Source organism: Nicotiana sylvestris, chromosome 7 (assembly GCF_000393655.2).
Source record: "Nicotiana sylvestris chromosome 7, ASM39365v2, whole genome shotgun sequence".
Taxonomy (NCBI): Eukaryota; Viridiplantae; Streptophyta; class Magnoliopsida; order Solanales; family Solanaceae; genus Nicotiana; species Nicotiana sylvestris.
In genome coordinates, this window is record NC_091063.1 from 139,098,478 (window position 1) to 139,120,180 (window position 21,703).

The following is a 21,703-nucleotide window of genomic DNA, read 5'->3' on the forward strand; positions in this document are numbered from 1 at the left end:
TCGTCAGTATTGACAATATACTTCTAGAGAGTAATATTGTAAGAAAATAACTACAAAATAATTTGTAAACTCTGCTGAAATAAATTTGTTTCGGTTCCCATCCAGTGTCCGATGTCTGATGTTCGCTACCTGCTTTGAGATCTCGGCTAATTCGAATTTGTATCGCACAAGGCAAATTAAAGGGGAAAAAACGCTCCCTACCAATTTTTATTTTTTATTCTTTAGAATAAAATCTGAAATCTTCGATTGAGGGCGAAGCGATCATATCTACCATCACAACCAGTTTGATGAAATAATTAACATGAAGTAAGATTACCACTCCGTATTTAAGAAAACTTGTTTGTGGTTCAATAAGATGTCACAAAAGTAATGTAATTAGTAGAGCTTCATTCAACTCAAAAACACTCAAAAGAGTTATGAATCATTGTATCAAGTCGTTAAGTGATAGCATTTTTTTGTTTAATTGTGAGTTTGCGATCAACACGCCAATAGCAACGTTTTAAAATCATTGCAATAACCGCTTTATGCAACAGCTGGATAACTCATGTTGCAACAGGTATACCAAGACAATTAAGAGGCGGATCTACATTGGTGGAGGAGGGTCACTTAAATCCGTTAACCTCGTCAAAAATCGTATGTGTGCACGCCCACGTCAAGGACCCCTTATATAATTTTACTGTACTCCCTCAAACACAAAAGTTGAACGATTGTGCTGGTTTAGCATGAAGCATAATTCCTTTTCGCTCGCCTTCTAACCCAAAATCGAGACCTAATATCGATAATGCTCCTCTTTTTTCTCTCTCTTTACACGATCAAATCATGAGTCATGACATCACTCACATTTAAAGTTAACTCTTAGCTCTCACCTCCTTTTAACATGTTGCTTCTACAATTACATTTTCTATAAATTCGTACTTCACAGATCTACTGCAAAGTAAGGCGTCCACAGCAAACAAGATCAAAGCTAGTTTTATTATAAAATTACCTTATTTTGTAAATTAAAAAAAAAAGAGGAACAAAGATAAATGCTACAAAGGGAAATAAGGGAATAAATAAGCAACAAGCTATTAAATCAAACAATAAGAGAATCTATCTATAATTAAAAGCAGAAGACAAAAGCACATCATGAAGCCAAATGACAGAACAATAGAATGACACATGACATGTTAAGACATTGCTCCTAAATATTAGGAAGTAGAATTCAAACCATTCATGAGAAAACCGTAAACACTTCTATGCAGTTTTGTTAATTTAAAATTTATTTAAATTATTAAATTATTGTATTTGGAAAAAACCATGGTATTTTTAAAAAACAGCCCGCTTCCTCAAAAATAGGACTGGCCTTCCGCCCCTGTTGCAGTTCTAAACCGTTCAAACTCCTCTTAAATTATCTCAATTTTTAATGTTTTTAAATTATTAAATCAATTTATTTGTTAAAACCTTTTACTCCACAATATTAGGTAATTACTTTTTACCTTCAACTTAACCTATATTTTCTCTTCAAAAGCACGATGGATTCAACTGTTTAACCCACGTATCGTATAGTGGGTATCAACTGCTCATACTGGGTATCAACTGCTCAAGTGTAGAGGAGTTTATATTTCTTTCTCAACTACACGTTCTTCAATTCTAAAGTTCCTTCTTCTATCAAGATTTCAAGAAAACTTACGGCTTATGCAAAAGATGGCTACTCACATTGATTTCATCAAGGATATAACAATTTCGAAGATGCAATGGAAGTTGAAAGTTCGTGTTGTCCGTATGTGGGAAGTACCGGATCATTTTAATCCAGGCACTATATTCTCGATTGAATTGGTTCTACAAGATGAAAAGGTATTTTACATATGTTATTACCTTGCTAATTCGATTTGATTTTCGGAATTGTTATATATATATATATATATATATATATATATATATATATATATATATATATATATATATATATATTTGTTTTGCTCCTCCAAATTGCTAATTCGAATTTGATTTTCGGAATTGTTATATGATTATATATATATATATATATATATATATATATATTTGTTTTGCTCCTCCAAATTGCTAATTCGATTTAAATTATACATGACTTAGGTTGTACTCTGCAGCAAAATAGTTTTCGAAAGCAATGCCAGAAAAATCCATCTTCTTCAAATGATTCTCCCTTTTGAAGAGCATATGAGCTGCACATTTATAGATTTGTTATGCTGAGTTTTTGTCATAGTTGACAATAGCCATTCTTGAGATTTACTCTATACATATAAGTGATTACCTATAATTTGAATCTCTTAACTGCATTGATGGAACTATATCCATTTTCCACATAGGTTGTCAACTTTTCCAACTGAACTACGTTATTAGAATTCACATTACCTTATTAGTTGATAGCTACGTTAATGCAAAAGAAAGCCAGATGCCATTTGCAACAATCACAGAACATGGAAAACTGGGAAGTTCTTAAATGATCAATACTCATATAATGCAGGACACATTACTGTTTATCAACTTTCTGCTATTAGAATTCACATTACTGTTTATCAACTTTCTGCTATTAGAATTCACATTACTGTTTATGTAATTATATTTCACATTACTGTTTATCCTCCCTTCTGAAGAGCATATGAGTTGCATATTTATAGATTTGTTCAAATTTACTATGCAGCACATTTTTTCAAATTTTTCATGAAAAGTATAAACTAATTCCTTTGGTTCTCTGTTTCTCGGTTTTGTATTCGTCCTCAAAACATTTGTACAAATATAAACAGGGGACAGGACAAAGATTTGTCATTAGATTTGGATATAATGATTAGCATTAGCAACTACTGATCTGAGGAAAAACAGGACAAAGACTAATAAATGTAAAATAGCAGTGATTTTACAACAGCTTCTTTTCCTTCTCCAAATGAGGATACAGTCGCTGGAAATTCAAGACTATCCATATCAAGTGTCGTAAACCAATCTCAGGAAATAATACCTTTGGCGAATACAGTAAACAACTTTTAGTTTGCACCCATTTTCAGCAACAAGTTTACAACACTATGCCACTACCCCCATGATTTCCCACTCCCACACAAAACTCCTCACATCCAACCATTTCATACACGTTCAGTCGTCCACCTTCAACTTCCCCATGTTTTCAACCTTCTACTTCACATATCCCTTCACAAATCCTCCCCACTTACCCACTATAACCACTTCTCCACTATACTAATCACATGATATTATAAAAGGACATAATAAGGGAGGTGTTAATACAAGAAAATTCAGAGAACAACGAAGAACAGAGGAGAGTCCGACAATATTACGCAAACAAAAATATTCTGCAAATTCAACATAGCCTCAATTCTGCCGGAAAAGTGAGTGCTTTTCGGATTCTTCGTTTCCAATATTGTTTGTCACAAGTTATTTTCGCTTGATTTTGGTTAACTTTTACAGTAAAATTTAATTTGAATAAATTTATAATTTGAAGAAATAATAAGATATTGATTTGAATAATTTTGATTACTCTCAAAATTAATAATACTTCATCAATCTGGAAAATTGGTTCTCAAAGGCAGACTTCGTTTGGTTTTTCCTGCTTTCTTTAGCTTTCTAGCTATTCAGGGCAATTGGTTCTCAAAGGCTCACGTAATTCCAATGGAATAGTTTATAAATTAAGCAATCAAAATCAACACTGTTTTTTCGCTTTCATTACTGTTTTTTTTTTTGTAATATAGTATAGTATCACCGACAAGAATATACTAAATTTTATGTGATCTATTGGAATTTAGTATGTACAAGTCTATTGGTGTTGTTAACTTATTTGTATACTAACTGAAATTAGGATGCGTTTCTAAATACTCATATTGGAATTAATTTAAATAGTAGTATCCTCTATTCATTATTCTATACAATTCAACAATTAAATGTTTCTATTAGCATTCACTATCCTTTTAGCAGTCCTCTCAAGAAATAACATCATTCTCTCAAATTTGTGAGTGCTTTGAGACGCTACTGCCTGAGCTATATCTACTAAGGAGCAAGTTTCAAAATAATATGCATGTACTATGTTATCTCATTGACATGTTGTAGCTATTCTTATTCTTTCTTTAGTTCTATTTCAGATATGGATGAACAAACACGTTCAAATTACTCCAACTATGAGTGCTCAAATTCAACGAAGGGGACAACGTCGAAAGATACGCCGTCGCAACATTTATTCCTATAATGCTTCAGACTCGAAGCCTGAAATTATCAGGAATGTCCCAAGGGCTATACACAATAAGTTAAGAGATCGAAGGGCTGAACGAAGGGAAAAAGAAAAGAAATTTAGAGAGCTTAGGCCTGCACTAGATCTACATATTGCAAATTATCAGCTTATGAGAGATGCACTAATAGATGTTATAGACAAAATTATACTATACGATTGGGAAGCATTATCAATTTTAGTAGATTCACTTGGACAACCTTTAGGTAGTATTTTAACTGACATTTATCACGAGGTGTGGCCAAGTGGACCTTTTTGGGTTTATGTCCTTAAATTTGAAGCAGAGTGGAAGAACCGTCTCTACGACTACCTGTAATTTATTTAATTAATGAAAGTTTTTTATTGATTTGCAACATTACCTGTCATTTAATTATTATTATTTTTCTTAAGAGCGTTAGATAAGATAAATTACATAATGGAATAACGCAAACTTATTCCTTCAAATAATGCAACTTTAATGACATATCCAATGTCTTAAAAGAGGGGGAAAAAAATACACACATTACTTTACGCTCTTTGCTTGATTATATGTAATTCTGATGTATAGTAATACTTTACAATTGTTTTGCCTCTTTTCAAATCAAAAATTAATGAGGAATCTATATTAATGAGGATTTAAAAATTAATGAGGAATCGATCAAATGGTTTAAATTTTACGATTGATCAAGTTATAAAAATATGAGATGGTTAAGCAACTAAGTTAATAATTTATTATATTTTTTTCTTCGGGTACTATACTAGTTATGTTAAAAGACCATAGTACTAAGCAGGCAAGTACATGACAAGATTCGTCACTGTTTCTTTTTTTCTTTTCTTTCTTTCTTTTCCACGTATTGGACAATTCAATCTGAGTAATATGAAAAATCATAAGCCCACCAATCCCATCGTTCTTCTTTCATTACATGGTCCCAAAAGATTGAAAACAATTGGAAGATATTCTGCTAAAACTCTAATCTCCAATGTTACATGTCAACCACAAGACTTCAAATCCTACGTGTCCTTCAAACACACCACTTGAAATCAGCTTTGATAAGAATCAGATAAGGCCTTTCTCTCTTTTAACCGTCCGATCACTCCATCCTCTCATCCAACCGTCATAATTCTTTCCTCCGCAGATCAAAAATCTGTACCTTCTTCACCAATATAATCAGTATAGGCTCCATATTCCACCACATCAATTCAACAATTTTTCACTAGTCTCCTAGTTAGCTCACATTAGCGGCAATGGCTACCGCAGCTGCCACATCCTCATTCATCGGAACACGGCTGCCGGAAATTCACTCCGGTGCCGGTAGAGTCCAAGCCCGATTCGGATTCGGAAAAAAAGCCGCACCTAAAAAGGCTCCAAAAAGGCAAATCCCAGACAGACCGTTATGGTACCCAGGAGCTAAGGCACCAGAATATCTGGACGGGAGTCTCGTCGGCGATTACGGATTCGATCCATTTGGTTTGGGGAAACCTGCTGAGTACTTGCAATTTGATTTGGATTCATTGGACCAGAATTTGGCTAAGAATTTGGCCGGTGACGTAATTGGGACCAGGACTGAACTTGCTGATGTGAAATCGACACCGTTCCAGCCGTACAGTGAGGTGTTTGGACTGCAGAGATTCAGAGAATGTGAGCTGATCCATGGGAGATGGGCTATGTTGGCTACACTTGGTGCTTTGACTGTTGAGTGGCTCACTGGTATTACATGGCAAGACGCTGGAAAGGTACTACCTACACCATCTTTTGCTTTTGCATGAACGTATTATAACCTGAGATTAACTTAGTTTATAGTGACAGTGAGAAAAATTAATATAAGACATGTGCTAAAATTTAACTGGTAGTAATAAAAGTATAAAACAATAAACAAATTTAAGTTGTTAGCTATATAAGTTAACTTCCCTACTTAATATTTAGTAGTAGTTCTGGTACATTACTTTCTTTGAATAGATAATTCTTATTACATGTTAATTCATGCTCAACGTCATTTGTAATTGTAAGCATATATATATACCCACTAAATGCTTATTTGAATTAAATATGTATGAAAAGTTTTAATTAAAAATTTATATATATATTATATTTGCATAAAGTTTAATTAAAGAGTAATAACTCTGTTGTAATACATACTATTAATTCAAATCTTGGATCCGCATTTTATTTTCAACTTTCCGTATTTCATTTTGATGCCTGAACAGTAGGTTTGTGCATGGTGCTTGTGATTATTCCTTCCTCATTGTCCATGGTTGCCTAGCTAGTTTCGAATTTGTGGATTTACTATTTTGCTAGATTGGGACTACAATCCCATTGGGAACAAAATTTAAACATCATCAATATTTATTAGAAACTTTGGTGGAAAAAAAAAAAAGCAATATGCTCGTGATCGAGCTTGAGATAAATAGAAAAAATAGATCAAGAAAGTATGAAAACAAAGTTTCTAATCACTTGATTTTACGCACGACCAAACCTAAAGTGGAAAATTTCGATGTTTTATGGACAGTTTAGGCTAGAAATTGCATAGTGTAGTTGAGGAGCGATATACATTTAACTGCACTCGTCGTTTAAACCATATAGTTGGTTAAGTAATTTAATGAGGTCAAAATTTATATTACAACTATGATTAAATGATAGAAGTTCATCGAGTATGGATGAGTTTTTCCTGAAAGGAATATTTAATTTGTCACCTTGCTGCACCTAGAAGGTAAATAGGATTAAAGTATTTACATTATGGGGTTGTTTGGTTGGGAAACAAGTTATCACATGATAAAAAAACACTACAATCTCGGGATAACTAATCCCGAGATTAATTATACCATAATTTTATCCTAACCAAACAGGGATAAACCCATCTCAAATTTAATAAGACTTATCAGTAGAGTATTGTTTAACTTGTGATTGTGTTGCACTTGCCATTTCTAACTCATTTAACTCTTTCTTGGACTTGCATAGGTTGAGCTGGTTGAGGGATCATCCTACTTGGGGCAACCACTCCCATTCTCCATTACAACATTGATCTGGATTGAGGTCCTTGTTATTGGATACATTGAATTCCAAAGAAACGCTGAGCTTGACCCGGAAAAGAGGCTTTACCCTGGTGGATCATTCTTCGACCCATTGGGCCTTGCTGCTGACCCGGAGAAAAAAGCCACACTTCAACTTGCTGAGATCAAGCATGCTCGTCTTGCTATGGTTGCCTTCTTGGGCTTTGCTGTCCAAGCTGCTGCTACTGGAAAAGGCCCACTTAACAACTGGGCTACCCACTTGAGTGACCCACTTCACACTACCATTTTCGACACATTCGGCTTCTTCTCTTAAGCCCAGCCCAACGCACCTTGTTTTTCAGCTCTATCTAGTTGAGAGGATGGTTTTACGTATATTATATTATTATATTCATCTGCATCTTGTAAAAATTGTAACATTTGACACTCTAAGGAGAAGGAAATATCAAACGCTATTGTTAATCTAAGTTTGTCATGTTCTTCAGTGTTGATATCGCAAATTTTCTTATTCTTTTTTTCATCCTTATGTTGCATAAGGAAATGATATATGAATGCCATAGGGTTCTACAATAGTAAATCTAAGAGATTGATTAACAAAATATGCATAAAAGAGGGTGGACTTTAGCCTTTTGTATTTCGATGACTAGATTCCTTGATAATTAGGATTAGGGGTGAAGGTGATAACAAAGTTGATGTGGTATTTTGATGCTAAAAATCAGTTGAACTTGCATCCCAACTTGAGAAACACAATTTCCCAAGAGAAATCAAATATTAAAGAAACGGAGAATTTCATATAAAAGCAATACCATCTAAGTACAAGGACATGTTTCAAACATCTTCACAAGTCACATCCATATCCCAAGAAGCTTTCACATTTTGCGTAAACATGTATACTAAACTTTCGTGTCAGAGAATATATATATATATATATATATATAGCTTTCCTAATAGTAAACGCTTCAGCAATTATGGTCTTCCCAACGAACTGATTTTGAAATTTATGGGTAAGAAGCAAAGTACCCTTGTTGTGCATAACAACCAAACCAAAGCTTGCCCATTTCGTTTCAACATGTAGTCCTGCATCAGATTCGGGCACAATAGGTGAAGACTCATAATTATCTTGTAAATTACCATTCAATAAGTTCACAAGCATGCTAGATCCAGTTTTAGTGATACAAATAATATACATGTGCAGGAAATCAATTACAAGAAGTCAAGAAGATACCACAAGAATGCTGGAGTCAATCATGATGAATAAGGGAAGAAATCAATTAGCAAAGATTATCATACAATTAGTAAATCTGGACAACTAAGGAAAGGACTCGCAAATCTGGACGGAATCCAATCAGCAAATCAATCGGCAAAGAGCAACGTTGGAGAGAATCAAGCAAGCCTTAAGTTAAGGCACATTTCAGGGGCAGTATCCCGGAAGATCGAAAGTTATGAGAAGATTGGTACGCGATTAAGTTTGGAAAGACAAACAATCAAGGAGCAAGTCTTCACTCGTATCTCTGCTGAAGGAAGGAAATTAAGGAGAAGCAACGGCTTACTATCTTATTCTTGGAAAGAATCAATTTCTTTCCAAGGATCAAATCTCTTGGGTTGTCAAGCCTCTACCATCCATCAAAGTATTTATATCCCGCCTTAAACCCTAGTCTGACATACTTTGATCGAACCAAAATCACTCTCTTTATTCTACTGCAAACAAACATTGTAGTTCACTAAGATCTGTTGTGTAACAAGTCAGGGAAAGAAAGAGAGCATAACACTGGTGAGGCATTGTATAAAAAACGAGTGCTAGACAAACTGTGTGCAAATTCACTACAACTGTACTCGGAGAAACATATTTACTAAAAGAGAACTCACTTGCAACCCAAGGGGACTGGACTAGGATTCACATTGAATCCGAACCAGTATAAAATCTTGGTGTCTTTAATTCCTGCATTTACTTTCTGCAATTTACTTTCTTTTACTATATCTATTGAATTATCATATCTAGTCGACTACTCAATAAATTAGTCAACTAATAAGTGATTAAGTTTAAATATTTACAATTCACCCCCCCCCCTGTACTTTCAATTGGTATCAGAGCTAGTCTCACATTTTACTTTTGCTTAACAGCTTGTGAGAAAAGATCATGGCAAATCAGGTTATCATAGGAGCTCTTTTTCAGGAAGGAACTTCACAAGTTAGACCACCATACTTCAATGGACAACATTTCTCTCACTGAAAAGTAAGAATGAAAATCTTTGTTAAAGCTTACGATGTCAAAGTCTGGAGAGTCATCAAAAAGGGAAATTATCCCCTACTAGCTAGCACTCCACCACTTGCTGACCCTAAAGATATAGATTCATACTCAAAGGAGCAACTGGAAGTAGTACAAGTGAACAACAAGGCGAGATATTTGCTTCATAACGCTATAAGTGGTGAAGAATACGAGAAAATATCAAGTTGTGACACGACCAAAGAGATGTAGGACAAACTTAAGGTCACCTATGAGGGAACCAGCAAAGTAAAGGAAACACATATCAATATGTTGGTTCATGATTACGAACTTTTCTCAATGAAAGAAGGAGAATACATTGAAGAGATGTTTGTCAGGTTTAGCAAAATAATTAGCGATTTAAAGGCGTTTGGCAAGCCCTACACCAGTGGTGATCAAGTCAGAAAAATTCTCAGAAGTCTGCCAACCACTTGGCAGACCAAAGTAGTCACACTGGAATCTCAAGACCTAAACAAATTGTCCTATGATGAACTACGAGGAGAACTAATTGCCTTTGAAAGGACGCATCTCAAAAAGACAAATCAAGAGGAGAAAATGAAAATAGTTGCATTCAAACCTCTACTGAAATGGTTGAAAATGAAATTGATGATCCTGAAGCTCTGCAAGAAGATATTGCTATGATGTCTAGAAATATGGATGGGCTAATGAGAAGATACAGGAACACAAAGAAAGAAAGATTTCCACCAAGACGATCCAGGCAATACAACGAACAGGATAAGAATGATGGAAAATGCTACGAATGTGGAAAATTTGGGCATATTCAAGCTGAATGCCTAGAACTAAAGAGGAAGATCTCTAGAGGCTTCAACAAGAACAAAACCTTCGGAAGCTGGAGCGATGAGGATGACTCTGACCATGAAGAAATAACAAATATCTGCTTCATGACAATTCTAGAAAATGAAATGAAAAAAACTTTAGGATGTTGGACAGATGAAGATGTTTCAGATGACGAGAATGAAAACTGTTTCATGGCACGAGGTGAAACTAGTGAGGTAAGATCTTATGACTGTGAAAAATATAATGAATTGCAAGATATCCTTGATTCAACATTGAAAGAGTCTCAAAAATGATGAATGAACTTAAGAGACTCACTAGGGAGGTTAAAGACTGGAAACTCAAACATGAAGTATGTGAAATCGAAAAGGAAGTACTTTAAGAAGAGTTTGAGGATTTGCAAATGCAGCTCAACAGCATGCGCAAATCTAGCAGTCACAGTTCTGTTAGGTCAAACCAGACGACTTACAAGTCAACTGGAAAAGAACCTGCTAGAACCAGGTCGACTAGTTCCAATACCTATGAAAGACCTATAAGCGGGTCTGATGTTAAGTGTCATTACTGTAATAAAAGTGGGCATAAATATTCCTTTTGTCATTTTCGTAAATCAAATATGTCAGGATAGGTTTGGAAACCAAAAAGTTCTGAACCTAGTAACACTAACCCTCCAGGACCCAAGCAAGCTTGGGTACCTAAAAGAAAGTAATCATCTTGTCTTGCAGGAACACCACAGAGTAAGCCGCAAAGTAAAATGGTATCTAGACAGTGCGTGTTCTAGTCATATGACAGGTGACAAAAACCTGTTCAAAGAAGTTACAAAATTCGATAGAGGAAGTGTTAAATTTGGGGACGATTCAAAGGGCAAAATAGTTGGTACTGGAACAATTCCTTTTAATAACAATTGTGACATTACTGAAGAGGAGTTAGAGGAGTTAGATTAGTTCAGCAAGAACTGTATTTGTAGATTGAGAGCTGCCCTGGTTTTCATTCCTTCGTTTCTATGTGGTCGGTTGTATTTGTAGTCGACTTGATTTGTGGATCTGGCATATTACTGCTATTTTCACCAGTTGACTCAGTCGCACCCAGTAATGTCAAGCTGCCCTGATAATGTGCAAGCCATGCAAGAGGAGTTAGATTAGTTCAGCAAGAATCAAATGTGGAAACTAATACCCAAACCTGATAATGTGTCTGTAAACGGAACAAAGTGGGTGTTTAGGAACAAATTGAACGAAGATGGAAAGGTCATAAGAAATAAAGCCGGACTAGTTGCTCAGGCCTACTCACAACAGGAAGGAGTCGACTATGATGAAACTTTCGCCCCAGTAGCTCGTTTGGGATCTATACGAATTCTTCTGGCATACGCATCTTTTAAAGGTTTCAGGTTGTTCCAAATGGATGTTAAAAGCACTTTTTTAAATGGATTCATCGATGAAGAAGTATTTGTGAAACAACCTCTAGGCTTTGAAGATTCAAAATTCCCATAACATGTATACAAGCTCACTAAAGCACTGTATGGATTGAAATAAGCTCCATGTGCCTGGTATGATAGGCTAAGTACCTTTCTTGTTGATCACGGCTTTATAAGAGGTAAAATTGATACTACCCTGTTTATTAAACGATCATCAGAAGGTAACCTCATTATTCAAATTTATGTTGATGACATTATATTTGGTAGTGCTAACCCTTTTATGTGCAAGGAATTTTCAAATCTTATGCAAAGCGAATTTGAAATGAGTATGATGGGTGAGCTCACATTCTTCCTTGGGCAACAAATTCAACAATTTGAAGAAGGAACCTTCATATGTCAGACCAAATACACAAAAGAGCTGATTCAAAAACTTGGTATGAGCAATGCAAAATCAATTGGCACTCCAATGAGCCCCTCTACGAATCTAGACAAAGATGAATAGGGCATTCCTGTTGATGAAACCAAATATCTTGGAATTATTGGATCACTACTGTATCTGATAGAAAGTCAACCAGACATCATGTTCAGTGTATGTAAATGTGCCAAGTTTCAGTCAGCTCCCAAGGAGTCACATTTGACTGTTGTAAAGAGAATCATTCGATATCTCATTGGAACTGTATCTCATGGATTATGGTATCCTCGCTCTAACTCTTTTAAATTAGAAGGTTTTTCAGATGCTGACCTTGCAGGTGATAAAGAGGATAGAAAAAGCACAAGCAGTACATGTCAATTACTAGGAAAGGCATTAATATCCTGGAATAGTAAAAAGCAAGCATCCGTCGCATTGTCCACTACGAAAGCTGAATACATTGCTATTGAAGAATGTTGCGCACAACTACTATGGATGCCTCATCAATTGGGTGACTATGAACTTTCGTTTAAGCCTATACAAATTTTTTGTGACAATTCTAGTGCTATTTGTCTTTCGAAAAATCATGTGCATCATTCTAGAGCAAAGCATATAGATATTAAGCATCATTTCATTAGAGATCATGTTCTTAAGAGAGACATAGAAATATCTTTTGTTGGAACTTCTGCTCAACTAGCTGATATTTTTACTAAGCCTTTATTAGAAGAGAGATTTTATACTTTAAGAAATTTACTTGGTATTATTTGCACTTCTAATAACTCTTAGGACCTATGTGCTCAATTAATTTTATTTGCTATAGTTGTCCTTTTCCCATGCTTTAATTACGCCTCCGTTTTTTTCCCTCTCTTTTCACTTCTTTCACATCAGTTCGCAGTTCGAAGATGGAAAGCCAATCATCCTTTTTCTTTCCTGTACTCAACCGTCAAAACTCTCTTCTTAAGACAGAAAACCCATTCAATCACTCTCATCTCCATCTCTTCTCCAAAAGTTTCAATCAAAGCTTCTTCTCTACAATGGCGAAATACTCCAAAAATCCCTCTGCTTCCACCAGAAAGAGCACCCGTTCCAAAGCAAAAACCCCTTTTGTGCCCCCTGAACAAGTAGACCTAGGGTCTGATCACTCTGAAGGCTTCGCCTCATCTCAAGGAGATTTTTCTGAATACTCACAACTTCTAGGAGAAAAGGCTTTAGGCAAGCGACCCATGGAAGAACCCACTATTTCGTCCACTCCAAAGAAATCAAAGGTTGATTTCTATACCTCTCTTGAATCTAACCTAAATTTCTGGGATTCCCCAAATAGGGTTCTTTTTATTGCTCTAAAAGACAAGTCCATTGCTCATGGACGAGTTGTCGATCTTGATGACATAGAAGCCCTTAACTGTAAGGTCAAAGAACTTTTCTCTTATCAAGGGTGGGAAAAGTTCTTCTCTATTCCTCCGCCTAAGGTATATAAACTCCTGGTCAAAATGTTTTATGCAAATTTTCGTTCTAGTAAACCTGATAGGTTGGAATCTCTAGTGCTAGGTAAGCGCATTATTCTTGATTGTGCCCTGTTTGACTCACTTTTTCAGTGTCGTTGTTCTGGTTTTCCTACTTTGTTTAAAAACATCTGGCCTGGTGACTTCGAAATTACTTTTGACCAAGCCAAATAGTGTATTGCTGAGTGTCCCTCTGAATCCCTTCCAAACCAACTAGGTCCCAGTGATGTCAGTTTCGAAACTCGGGTTCTGGCCCACATTGTGGCAACCACTTTGCTTCCCCGTACTGGCTCCTTTTCAACCTTCTCTCAAATAGACACATTCTTTGTCTATTGCCTTGTAACCAAACTCAAAATCAAGTTTTCCTCCTGGGTTATCAATTTCATGATCAAGAGTGATCAAGATCCCACTAGTCTACCCTATGGCATGACAATCACTCATATTCTGGAAGCCCATCAAATTTCCCTGTCCAACTATCCTTTCATCATTGTCTCCAAGTCCTACAATTCTAGAGCGTTTGCTAGTATAGGGTATGTAAATATCAAGGGCTCCTGGGTTAAGAAGAGCGAGAGTGAAGCAAAGCAGGCCCCTGTAGAACCCAAACCTTCACCCTCTGTTCCTCCACTTAATCTTGACAGTTCTGAGCTTAGTGAAAAGCTTCGTGCTATTAACTCTCAACTCTCTAAAATCAAGAACCCTTCTCACAGCTACTCAGTCTACTGTTGGTGTCATTCATGCTATTTCCAAAGAAATAGGGTCTAACGTGTCCAAAATTAGAGTTGTTGTTCTTAGAGTGAGGGAGAATGCTGTCAAAGCTTTCAGGGAGATTCATGACAGGTTGGATGGTGTGAGCGTCTCTGCGAATGCAAGCTTCGAACAGCTAAAGGAGGTCATCTGCAATACCCTTACCTATTTCCTGCGCCGCTAGTGTGGTTGTTTTAAGACAATTTATTTTCTGTTGGTTTTGGGCTGTGTTTTCAGCCTTTGGATGACTTTTATTTTTTTTGTTGAGCTGCTTTTGTGGGCTGTCTTCCCAGCCGTTGGATATTCACTTTCCCTCCTTAGTTTTAATGCTATCTCTTTAGTTCTCGTCTTATTCCCTCTTTGCTGATGACAAAAAAGAGAGAAAATCTATATTGTCCCGGTAGCATATGTATTTTTACAGGCACAGCGGAAAAGTCGACTTGGTCACAGTCTAGTCGACTGCATCTATTGAGGGGGAGTATCATGGACCAGTCAAGTCAACTGCATACATTGAGGGGGAGTAAAACACAGGGAAGTTGACCGGTGTTTACTTCTTTTTATTACTATATTATTTTGTCATCATCAAAAAGGAGGAGATTGCTAGATCCAGTTTTAATGATGCAAATAATATACATGTGCAGAAAATCAATTACAAGAAGTCAAGAAGATACCACAAGAATGCTGGAGTCAATTATGATGAATAAGGGAAGAAATCAATTAGCAAAGATTACCATACAATCAGCAAATCTAGACAACTAAGGAAAGGACTTGCAAATCTGGATGGAACCAATCAGCAAATCAATCAGCAAAGAGCAACGTTGGAGAGAATCAAGCAAGCCTTAAGTAAGGCACAAATCAGGGACAACATCCCGGAAGATCGAAAGTTATGAGAAGATTGGTACGCGACTAAGTTTGGAAAGACAAACAATCAAGGAGCAAGTCTTCACTCGTATCTCTGCTGAAGGAAGGAAATTAAGGAGAAACAACGGCTTACTATCTTATTCTTGGAAAGAATCAATTTCTTTCCAAGGATCAAATCTCTTGGGTTGTTAAGCCTCTACCATCCATCAAAGTATTTATATTCCACCTTAAACCCTAGTCTGACATACTTTGATCGAACTAAAATCACTCTCTTTATTCTACTGCAAACAAACATTGTAGTTCACTAAGATTGTTGTGTAACAAGTGAGGGAAAGAAAGAGAGCATAACACTGGTGAGGCATTGTATCAAAAACAAGTGCTAGAGAAACTGTGCAAATTCACTACAACTGTACTCGGAGAAACACATTTACTAAAATAGAACTCCCTTGCAACCCAAGGGGACTGGACTAGGATTCACATTGAATCCGAACTAGTATAAAATTCTGGTGTCTTTAATTCTTGCGTTTACTTTCTGTAATTTACTTTCTTTTACTATAATTGTTGAATTATCATATCTAGTCGACTACTCAATAAATTAGTCAACTAATCATACTTAACCAATGCTTTTGCCATAATTTCTAGAGGTTCAGTTACTTCATTATTAAAACACTAAAATGTTCCTAAACTTCCAAATATGTTTACATTATAGTTACAGTCACATTCAGTACCTTAGACGAATCAACATAAATTTTGGCCATATTAATCTTATCACCATCATAGAAAAAAATCAGTAATTGTATCAATATCACTCTAATTAATGGTGCTATTTATTCGGTTAGAATTAAAGTTATTTAGCATGAATTCGTCTCATATTTTGTATTTAGGTGATGTAGTTTGCATGGTTAACTGTCTATTATAGGCTTTTATGTGTTTTACATGTGTATGATGTAAAACACATAATTTCCTTTTTCTTATATTCTTTTCTTGTTGGTTTATGAATTGTAGTATTGTATTTTGGCGTAATATATACGGAGACATCTAAAGTTGGCACGATCTTTCACTTAGACACTTAAACTAGACCTCTTTCCAACTAGACACGTTTCCTAGGCAATTCTCATACCAATAAGACACATTTTTTGCTGACTTATTAATTAACCAAGCGCGTGTTCTGCAATCTCCGTCTACGTGACAAAAGTAACCATTATAAATCGTGTCACATCATTTTATTTGTCCACCTCACTGTTCACCTCAGCTATATAATGTTATTTTCACTAAAATACAAATAACTAACCCTAAACAAACATCTAAACATATTACCAACCCACCCCTCCCCTCCGTCATCTTCCCCAACGACCCCCACCCCCCTTCCTTTCCATCTTCATCTGCAAACAAAGTTGGCTCCCCTTCTTCTTGAACTTGAACCACCCCTAAAAGACCCTTCTTCTCTATCCCTAAAATACCAGTCAGCGCCCACCCACAAACGACCACTACATCTCCACCTCTTTCCGCCGCTCAAACCTAACACACACAACACCAGCGACTGAATCTCTCCGCTGACAAACCCTAGCAGCCGCACCGCCTTCTTCAGCCTCATTGTCGCCATCCCCGCCACCAGAGCTCGCCGCAAACCACCACTCTCTGCTGCCCAGAAACAGCCACACACACACGCATAAATAGTGAACAGACAAAGAAAGAGTGACGAGAAGGAAATGAGCTAGGTTTAGAAAGGAAAATTTTTGTTTACCTTCTTCATTATCCAAATTTCTTGACATAATTAATTTCAGTTCTCGCAGCTGGGTTAGGCTTCTTCTTCTTCGCTTTATCCTTTTTGTTTTCTTCCAATCACAAATACTCACCTTTTCGTTTTCGGCTGAATTTGAATCTGGTATGGGATTCGAAAGAAGAATAGCAATTTGAGTTGGAGAAGATGACGGAAAGTGGAGGAGGCAATGGTAGAAATGGTGGTGGACATAAACAAGAAGAAGGAAATGAAAAAACAAAAAAAATCTGTTTTTTGGGCTTTTCACGCGCCCATATTGGGTGAAACTCACTTTATGTGTCAACTCAGCAAGAAGTGTTTAATTGGAACAAAGTTCATGTAACATACGTGCTCAATAGGAACTCTCTTAAGTTCAGGTGTCTAAATGAAAGATCATGCCAACTTTAAGTGTCTCCGTATGTATTACGCCTTGTATTTTTGTGTAAACTTATAAGGAGCTATACTTCTTATCTACAGCTTTGATGGAGTCAAATGTTGGATGAATCATTGGCCGTAGATATTTGAGCTATTTTATTATCTATTTGTTGAACTACATTTTGCTTGTTATTAATTGAATGCATATCAATTAATTTTGCCTATTTATCTTATATTGCTTGAGAAAAAAATACTTGATTAGGTTGTTGTTGAACAACGTCATTTAGAAGTAATTAAGAGATTAATTGCCTAAGTTTAAAAGTTGGTTTAGAGATAATAACACTTTGAAGCGATCTTTGTGAGTAGTTTGACAAGCTAGCTAGAGTTAGTTCAAGAAAATAATTCTAGAAAATTACTGCTTTGATTAAGAGATAATTACGATAACAAGTAGGGGTGAACGTTCGGTACTTCGGTACGGTATTTAAGACATTTGATTAGGTACTTCTGTATTCGGTATATCAATTGTGCATACTAAATACCGTACCAAAATAGTTTGGTACGGTTCGATATTTCTTAATTTTGTTCGGTACGATTTTGGTACAGATACATTCTAACAATAGTCCATCCATATAATCTAAATCCATGAGATAATCAAACAGGTTTGTCAACAACAGATTCGAAGGACTATCACGTTCATCCATTGCACTCAATTTGCCTTTAAATGCCTCATATTAGTACTGTACTTGATCCAAATTATGATAATCACTAATCGCTCCTTCTAGCCTGAAAAAGCTATAGCCTTGAAAAATCAAATTTGGCAAAATTTATGTTCTACCTATAGTCCAATAAAGCAAAAAAGGACAGATGAACCAGAGAATCCAATAGCCTGTTTTGCCAAGCTAAATCAGTTTATTTTCGGAGGTGCTTTCTTTCAAAAGTACTTTTGATGAGAAATAGCTTGTATTTAACTAATTACTTAAACTACTTCTGAGCAGCAATTAGTGTGTGACCAAGCTTTTAAAAAGTGCTTCTAAGTATTTTTTTTCTCAAAAATACTTTGCAAAAAATTATTTTTGAGAAGAAACTATTTTTTCTGATTCCCCAAAACTACTTCTGCTTCTACTCAAAAGCGTTTTTTTTTTTTCTAAAAACTTGGCCAAACACTTTAACTTTGAGAAAAAAAGAAATAAAAAAATGGTGCTTTTAGCCTTGAAGAAGCTTGACCAAAGTTACTATAACACAACAATAAAAAGAAGAACTTTTTAAGTTTTATTTAGTTCCAGAATCAAATACACGAAGATATCAACATATTCCACCAAGTTGGATTGTGTAATCTTGGTATACATATCTGATTGCAAGTCAAAAGTAGAAGATTGGACTAGGTCGTTGGGTTAGGCTCACTGGCTTTAGGGGTTGGACAATTGAACTTTGGGTCGGGAAATTGGGTTGGACTTAGTGAAATATTTCGATATTTCAGTTTACCAAAGTATCGAAAGTTGAAGTGATTTTTACATTCCTATACACTATTTAAAATTTTATTATCCTCCCTATTCAAGCTTTAATTTAATTACATAGACATATATAATTTACCAATTATATACATTTTAGGAATTAAATGAGTATCCCTTTATATTAGGAATTGAATAAGAAATCAATTATTTCGTATCCTTATTCTCTCTCCCTCTTGCTCTCTCTCTCTCTCTTCTTTTCCCAATTCTTCTTCCTTCCTCTGATGTTCTCTATTTTTTATCCTTTCATGTTGTATATATTTTTAGTGGAATTCATCAATGGATTTCAATTGTTTTACTATAGAGTTTTAACTTAGAAATTTTCTTTCATGTTGCACAATTGATGTTCAAATTAAAATGTCAATCAATAAATTTTGAAGGTGTTTGACTCTCCACTATTGATAGCCATTAAAAATTTTTGAAGCTTTGAATTCAAGTTTGGGTTTTCAAAAATTATTATTTGTTTGGACTGGATGTTGTTGCAAATAATTGGAAATATTATTGGCGTTTATATCTCAATTTTGAGGGTGTTTGGTGAAGATTAGACTTAATTTTGGCTGAATTTCAGATTGAAACTCGAAGAAGAAAAATACATGACATACAATATACTTATAAAATTATAGTAAAGTTGTAGTATAATTGTATGTAAATTATATTCTGTTGTAGTTATATATATATATTTAAATGTTGTATGAAAGTTGAAATAGTTGTATAATGTATGAATCGTTGTATAATTTGTATTTAAGTTATCAATACTATCTTTTTATATAAAATTATTGATATGTATCAAAATTGTATTAAGAGAGAAAGTTTTGATTGAAATTTTAGAGAGGAAGAAACACACACCACATGCAATATATATATATAAATCAGATACAAAATATACAAAAGATATGTTGTATAAAATTTTATAAAAATTGTATTTAAGTTGTATGATGTTGTAGATGTATTTTAACTGGGTAAAAATAATATATAAAAATTGTAGATAAATTGTAAAAAAGTGTATATAGTTGTATGATTTTTTTAATGTGTATGTTATTGTAGATATATCAATTTGTATTAAATTTGTACAAAATTTATTTTTAAATTTGTATGTTGTTGTATATTGTATAATATTTATTGTAAGTACGATGTATTCATTTTAGTGTTGATTTAAATAGGTTTCGTTAATTTGTGATAGATTAGTGCATTGGGTAATTTAACCAATCAAGTGAAGTAGATTACTTTAATGCCCCGCATGATAGTTATTAACCTCGTAAAATCTTTGGACTATCAATAACTTTATGTAAAAAGATAGTATTGATAACTTAAATACAAATTTATATGATGATTCATACATTATACAACTATTTTTTAACTTTCATACATTATTCAAATATATATATGACTACAACATAATACAATTTACATACAATTATACTACAACTTTACTATAATTCCGTAAGTATATTGTATGTCATGTGTTCTTCTTTTTCTTCGAGTTTCAATCTGAAATTCAGCCAAAACCAAGTCAAATCTTCACCAAATACCCTCAAAATTGAGATATAAACTCCAAACAATATTCCCAGTTGTTTGCAACAACACCCAATCCAAACAAATAATGATTTTTGAAAACTCAAATTCGAATTCAAATTTTTATGATAGATTAGGGTTCGAATCTTCAATTCCTACGACCTGGAGGTTACTTCATGTAACGACCCGACCGGTCATTTTGAGAGTTGTAGCTCTATTCCTCCATTTACTGTTCCTTTAGTATTCTACAACTGTTATATGACTTACCGGGTTGGTTCGTTAGGGTCCGGAGAGATTTCAGAGTGAATTGAGACATTTAGTCTCCTAATTGAAAGCTTAAGTTGGAAAGTTGACCGGATGTCGACTTATGTATAAACGACCTCATATTTGAATTCTGATGGTTCTGTTAGCTCTCTCAGGTGATTTTGGACTTAGGAACGTGTCCGGATTGTGATTTGGAGGTCCATAGTAGAATTATACTTGAATTGGCGAAAGTTTGAATTTTGAAAAGTTTGACCGAGGATGGCCTTTTTGATATCGGGGTCGGATTAGATTTCCGAAAGTTGGAGTAGGTTTGTGGTGTCATTTATGACTTGTGTGCAAAATTTTAGGTCAATCGGGCGTGATTTGATAGGTCGGCGTCGTTTGTGGAATTTGAAAACTTCAAAGTTCGTTAGGCTTGAATGCATGTGTAATTCATTTTTTTAATGTTGTTTGAGGTAATTTGAGGGTTAGACTAAGTTCGTATCGAGGTTTAAGACTTATTGGTATATTTGGTTGAGGTCCCGGAGCCTCGGGTTGATTTCGAGTGATTAGCGGGCTTGGTTTTGAATTGGTGAAGCACCTGAAGTGTTGTTGCTACTGGTGTAACCGCATCTACGGAGTGGAAACCACATGTGTGAGCCCGCAGAACCGGGGCAAGAGCCGCAGAAGTGACCAAGGGAGAGTTGCGCAGAGGTCACAGGTGTGAAGATTTTCCCGCACCTGCGTGGTCGCAGAAGCGGGCAGAAGGTGCGGGCAAGATCCGCAGGTGCGATGGAATTTTTGCAACCACGATGTGCGCAAATGCAGTCCAATTCTTGCAGAAGCGGAGTCAACTAGTTAAGTGGATTCCGCAGAAGCAAAAATTTTACCGTAGAAGCGGTTCTGCAGGTGTGGATAAGTGGTCGCAGGTGCAAAAGGCCTGGGTAGAATGTTTAAAAGCAAGGGTTCGCGATTTTAGTCTCATTTCAACATTTTGAACTCGGACTTAGGCGATTTCGGAAAGGGTTTTCGAGGGTATTATTGAGGTAAGCTTCTTGTACTCGTTTTTAATTAATAATCTTGTTTCCCCATTATTTTT

The 21,703-nt window shown here is 35.4% G+C and overlaps 2 protein-coding genes across 2 annotated transcripts; both read left to right on the forward strand.

The window, feature by feature from the left end:
* The first annotated feature begins 5,344 nt into the window (after nucleotides 1-5,344).
* Nucleotides 5,345-7,712, forward strand: LOC104249763 (chlorophyll a-b binding protein CP29.1, chloroplastic-like). The gene is made up of 2 exons (XM_009806248.2): nucleotides 5,345-5,956; nucleotides 7,179-7,712. Exons 1-2 carry the CDS (start codon nucleotides 5,468-5,470, stop codon nucleotides 7,542-7,544), a joined length of 855 nt encoding a protein of 284 aa, XP_009804550.1. The 5' UTR covers nucleotides 5,345-5,467; the 3' UTR covers nucleotides 7,545-7,712.
* A 4,562-nt stretch (nucleotides 7,713-12,274) lies between these two features.
* LOC138873844 (secreted RxLR effector protein 161-like) lies at nucleotides 12,275-12,889 on the forward strand. The gene has a single exon (XM_070152327.1). The coding sequence runs from the start codon at nucleotides 12,275-12,277 to the stop codon at nucleotides 12,887-12,889; it is 615 nt and encodes a 204-aa protein (XP_070008428.1).
* Nucleotides 12,890-21,703: the final 8,814 nt, after the last annotated feature.

Coding starts and splice junctions, on each gene's coding strand:
- LOC138873844 (XM_070152327.1), top strand. CDS start 12,275: ATGTTCAGTGTATGTAAATGTGCCAAGTTTCAGTCAGCTCCCAAGGAG.
- LOC104249763 (XM_009806248.2), top strand. CDS start 5,468: ATGGCTACCGCAGCTGCCACATCCTCATTCATCGGAACACGGCTGCCG. Junction 5,957..7,178: donor CATGGCAAGACGCTGGAAAG/GTACTACCTACA, acceptor GGACTTGCATAG/GTTGAGCTGGTTGAGGGATC.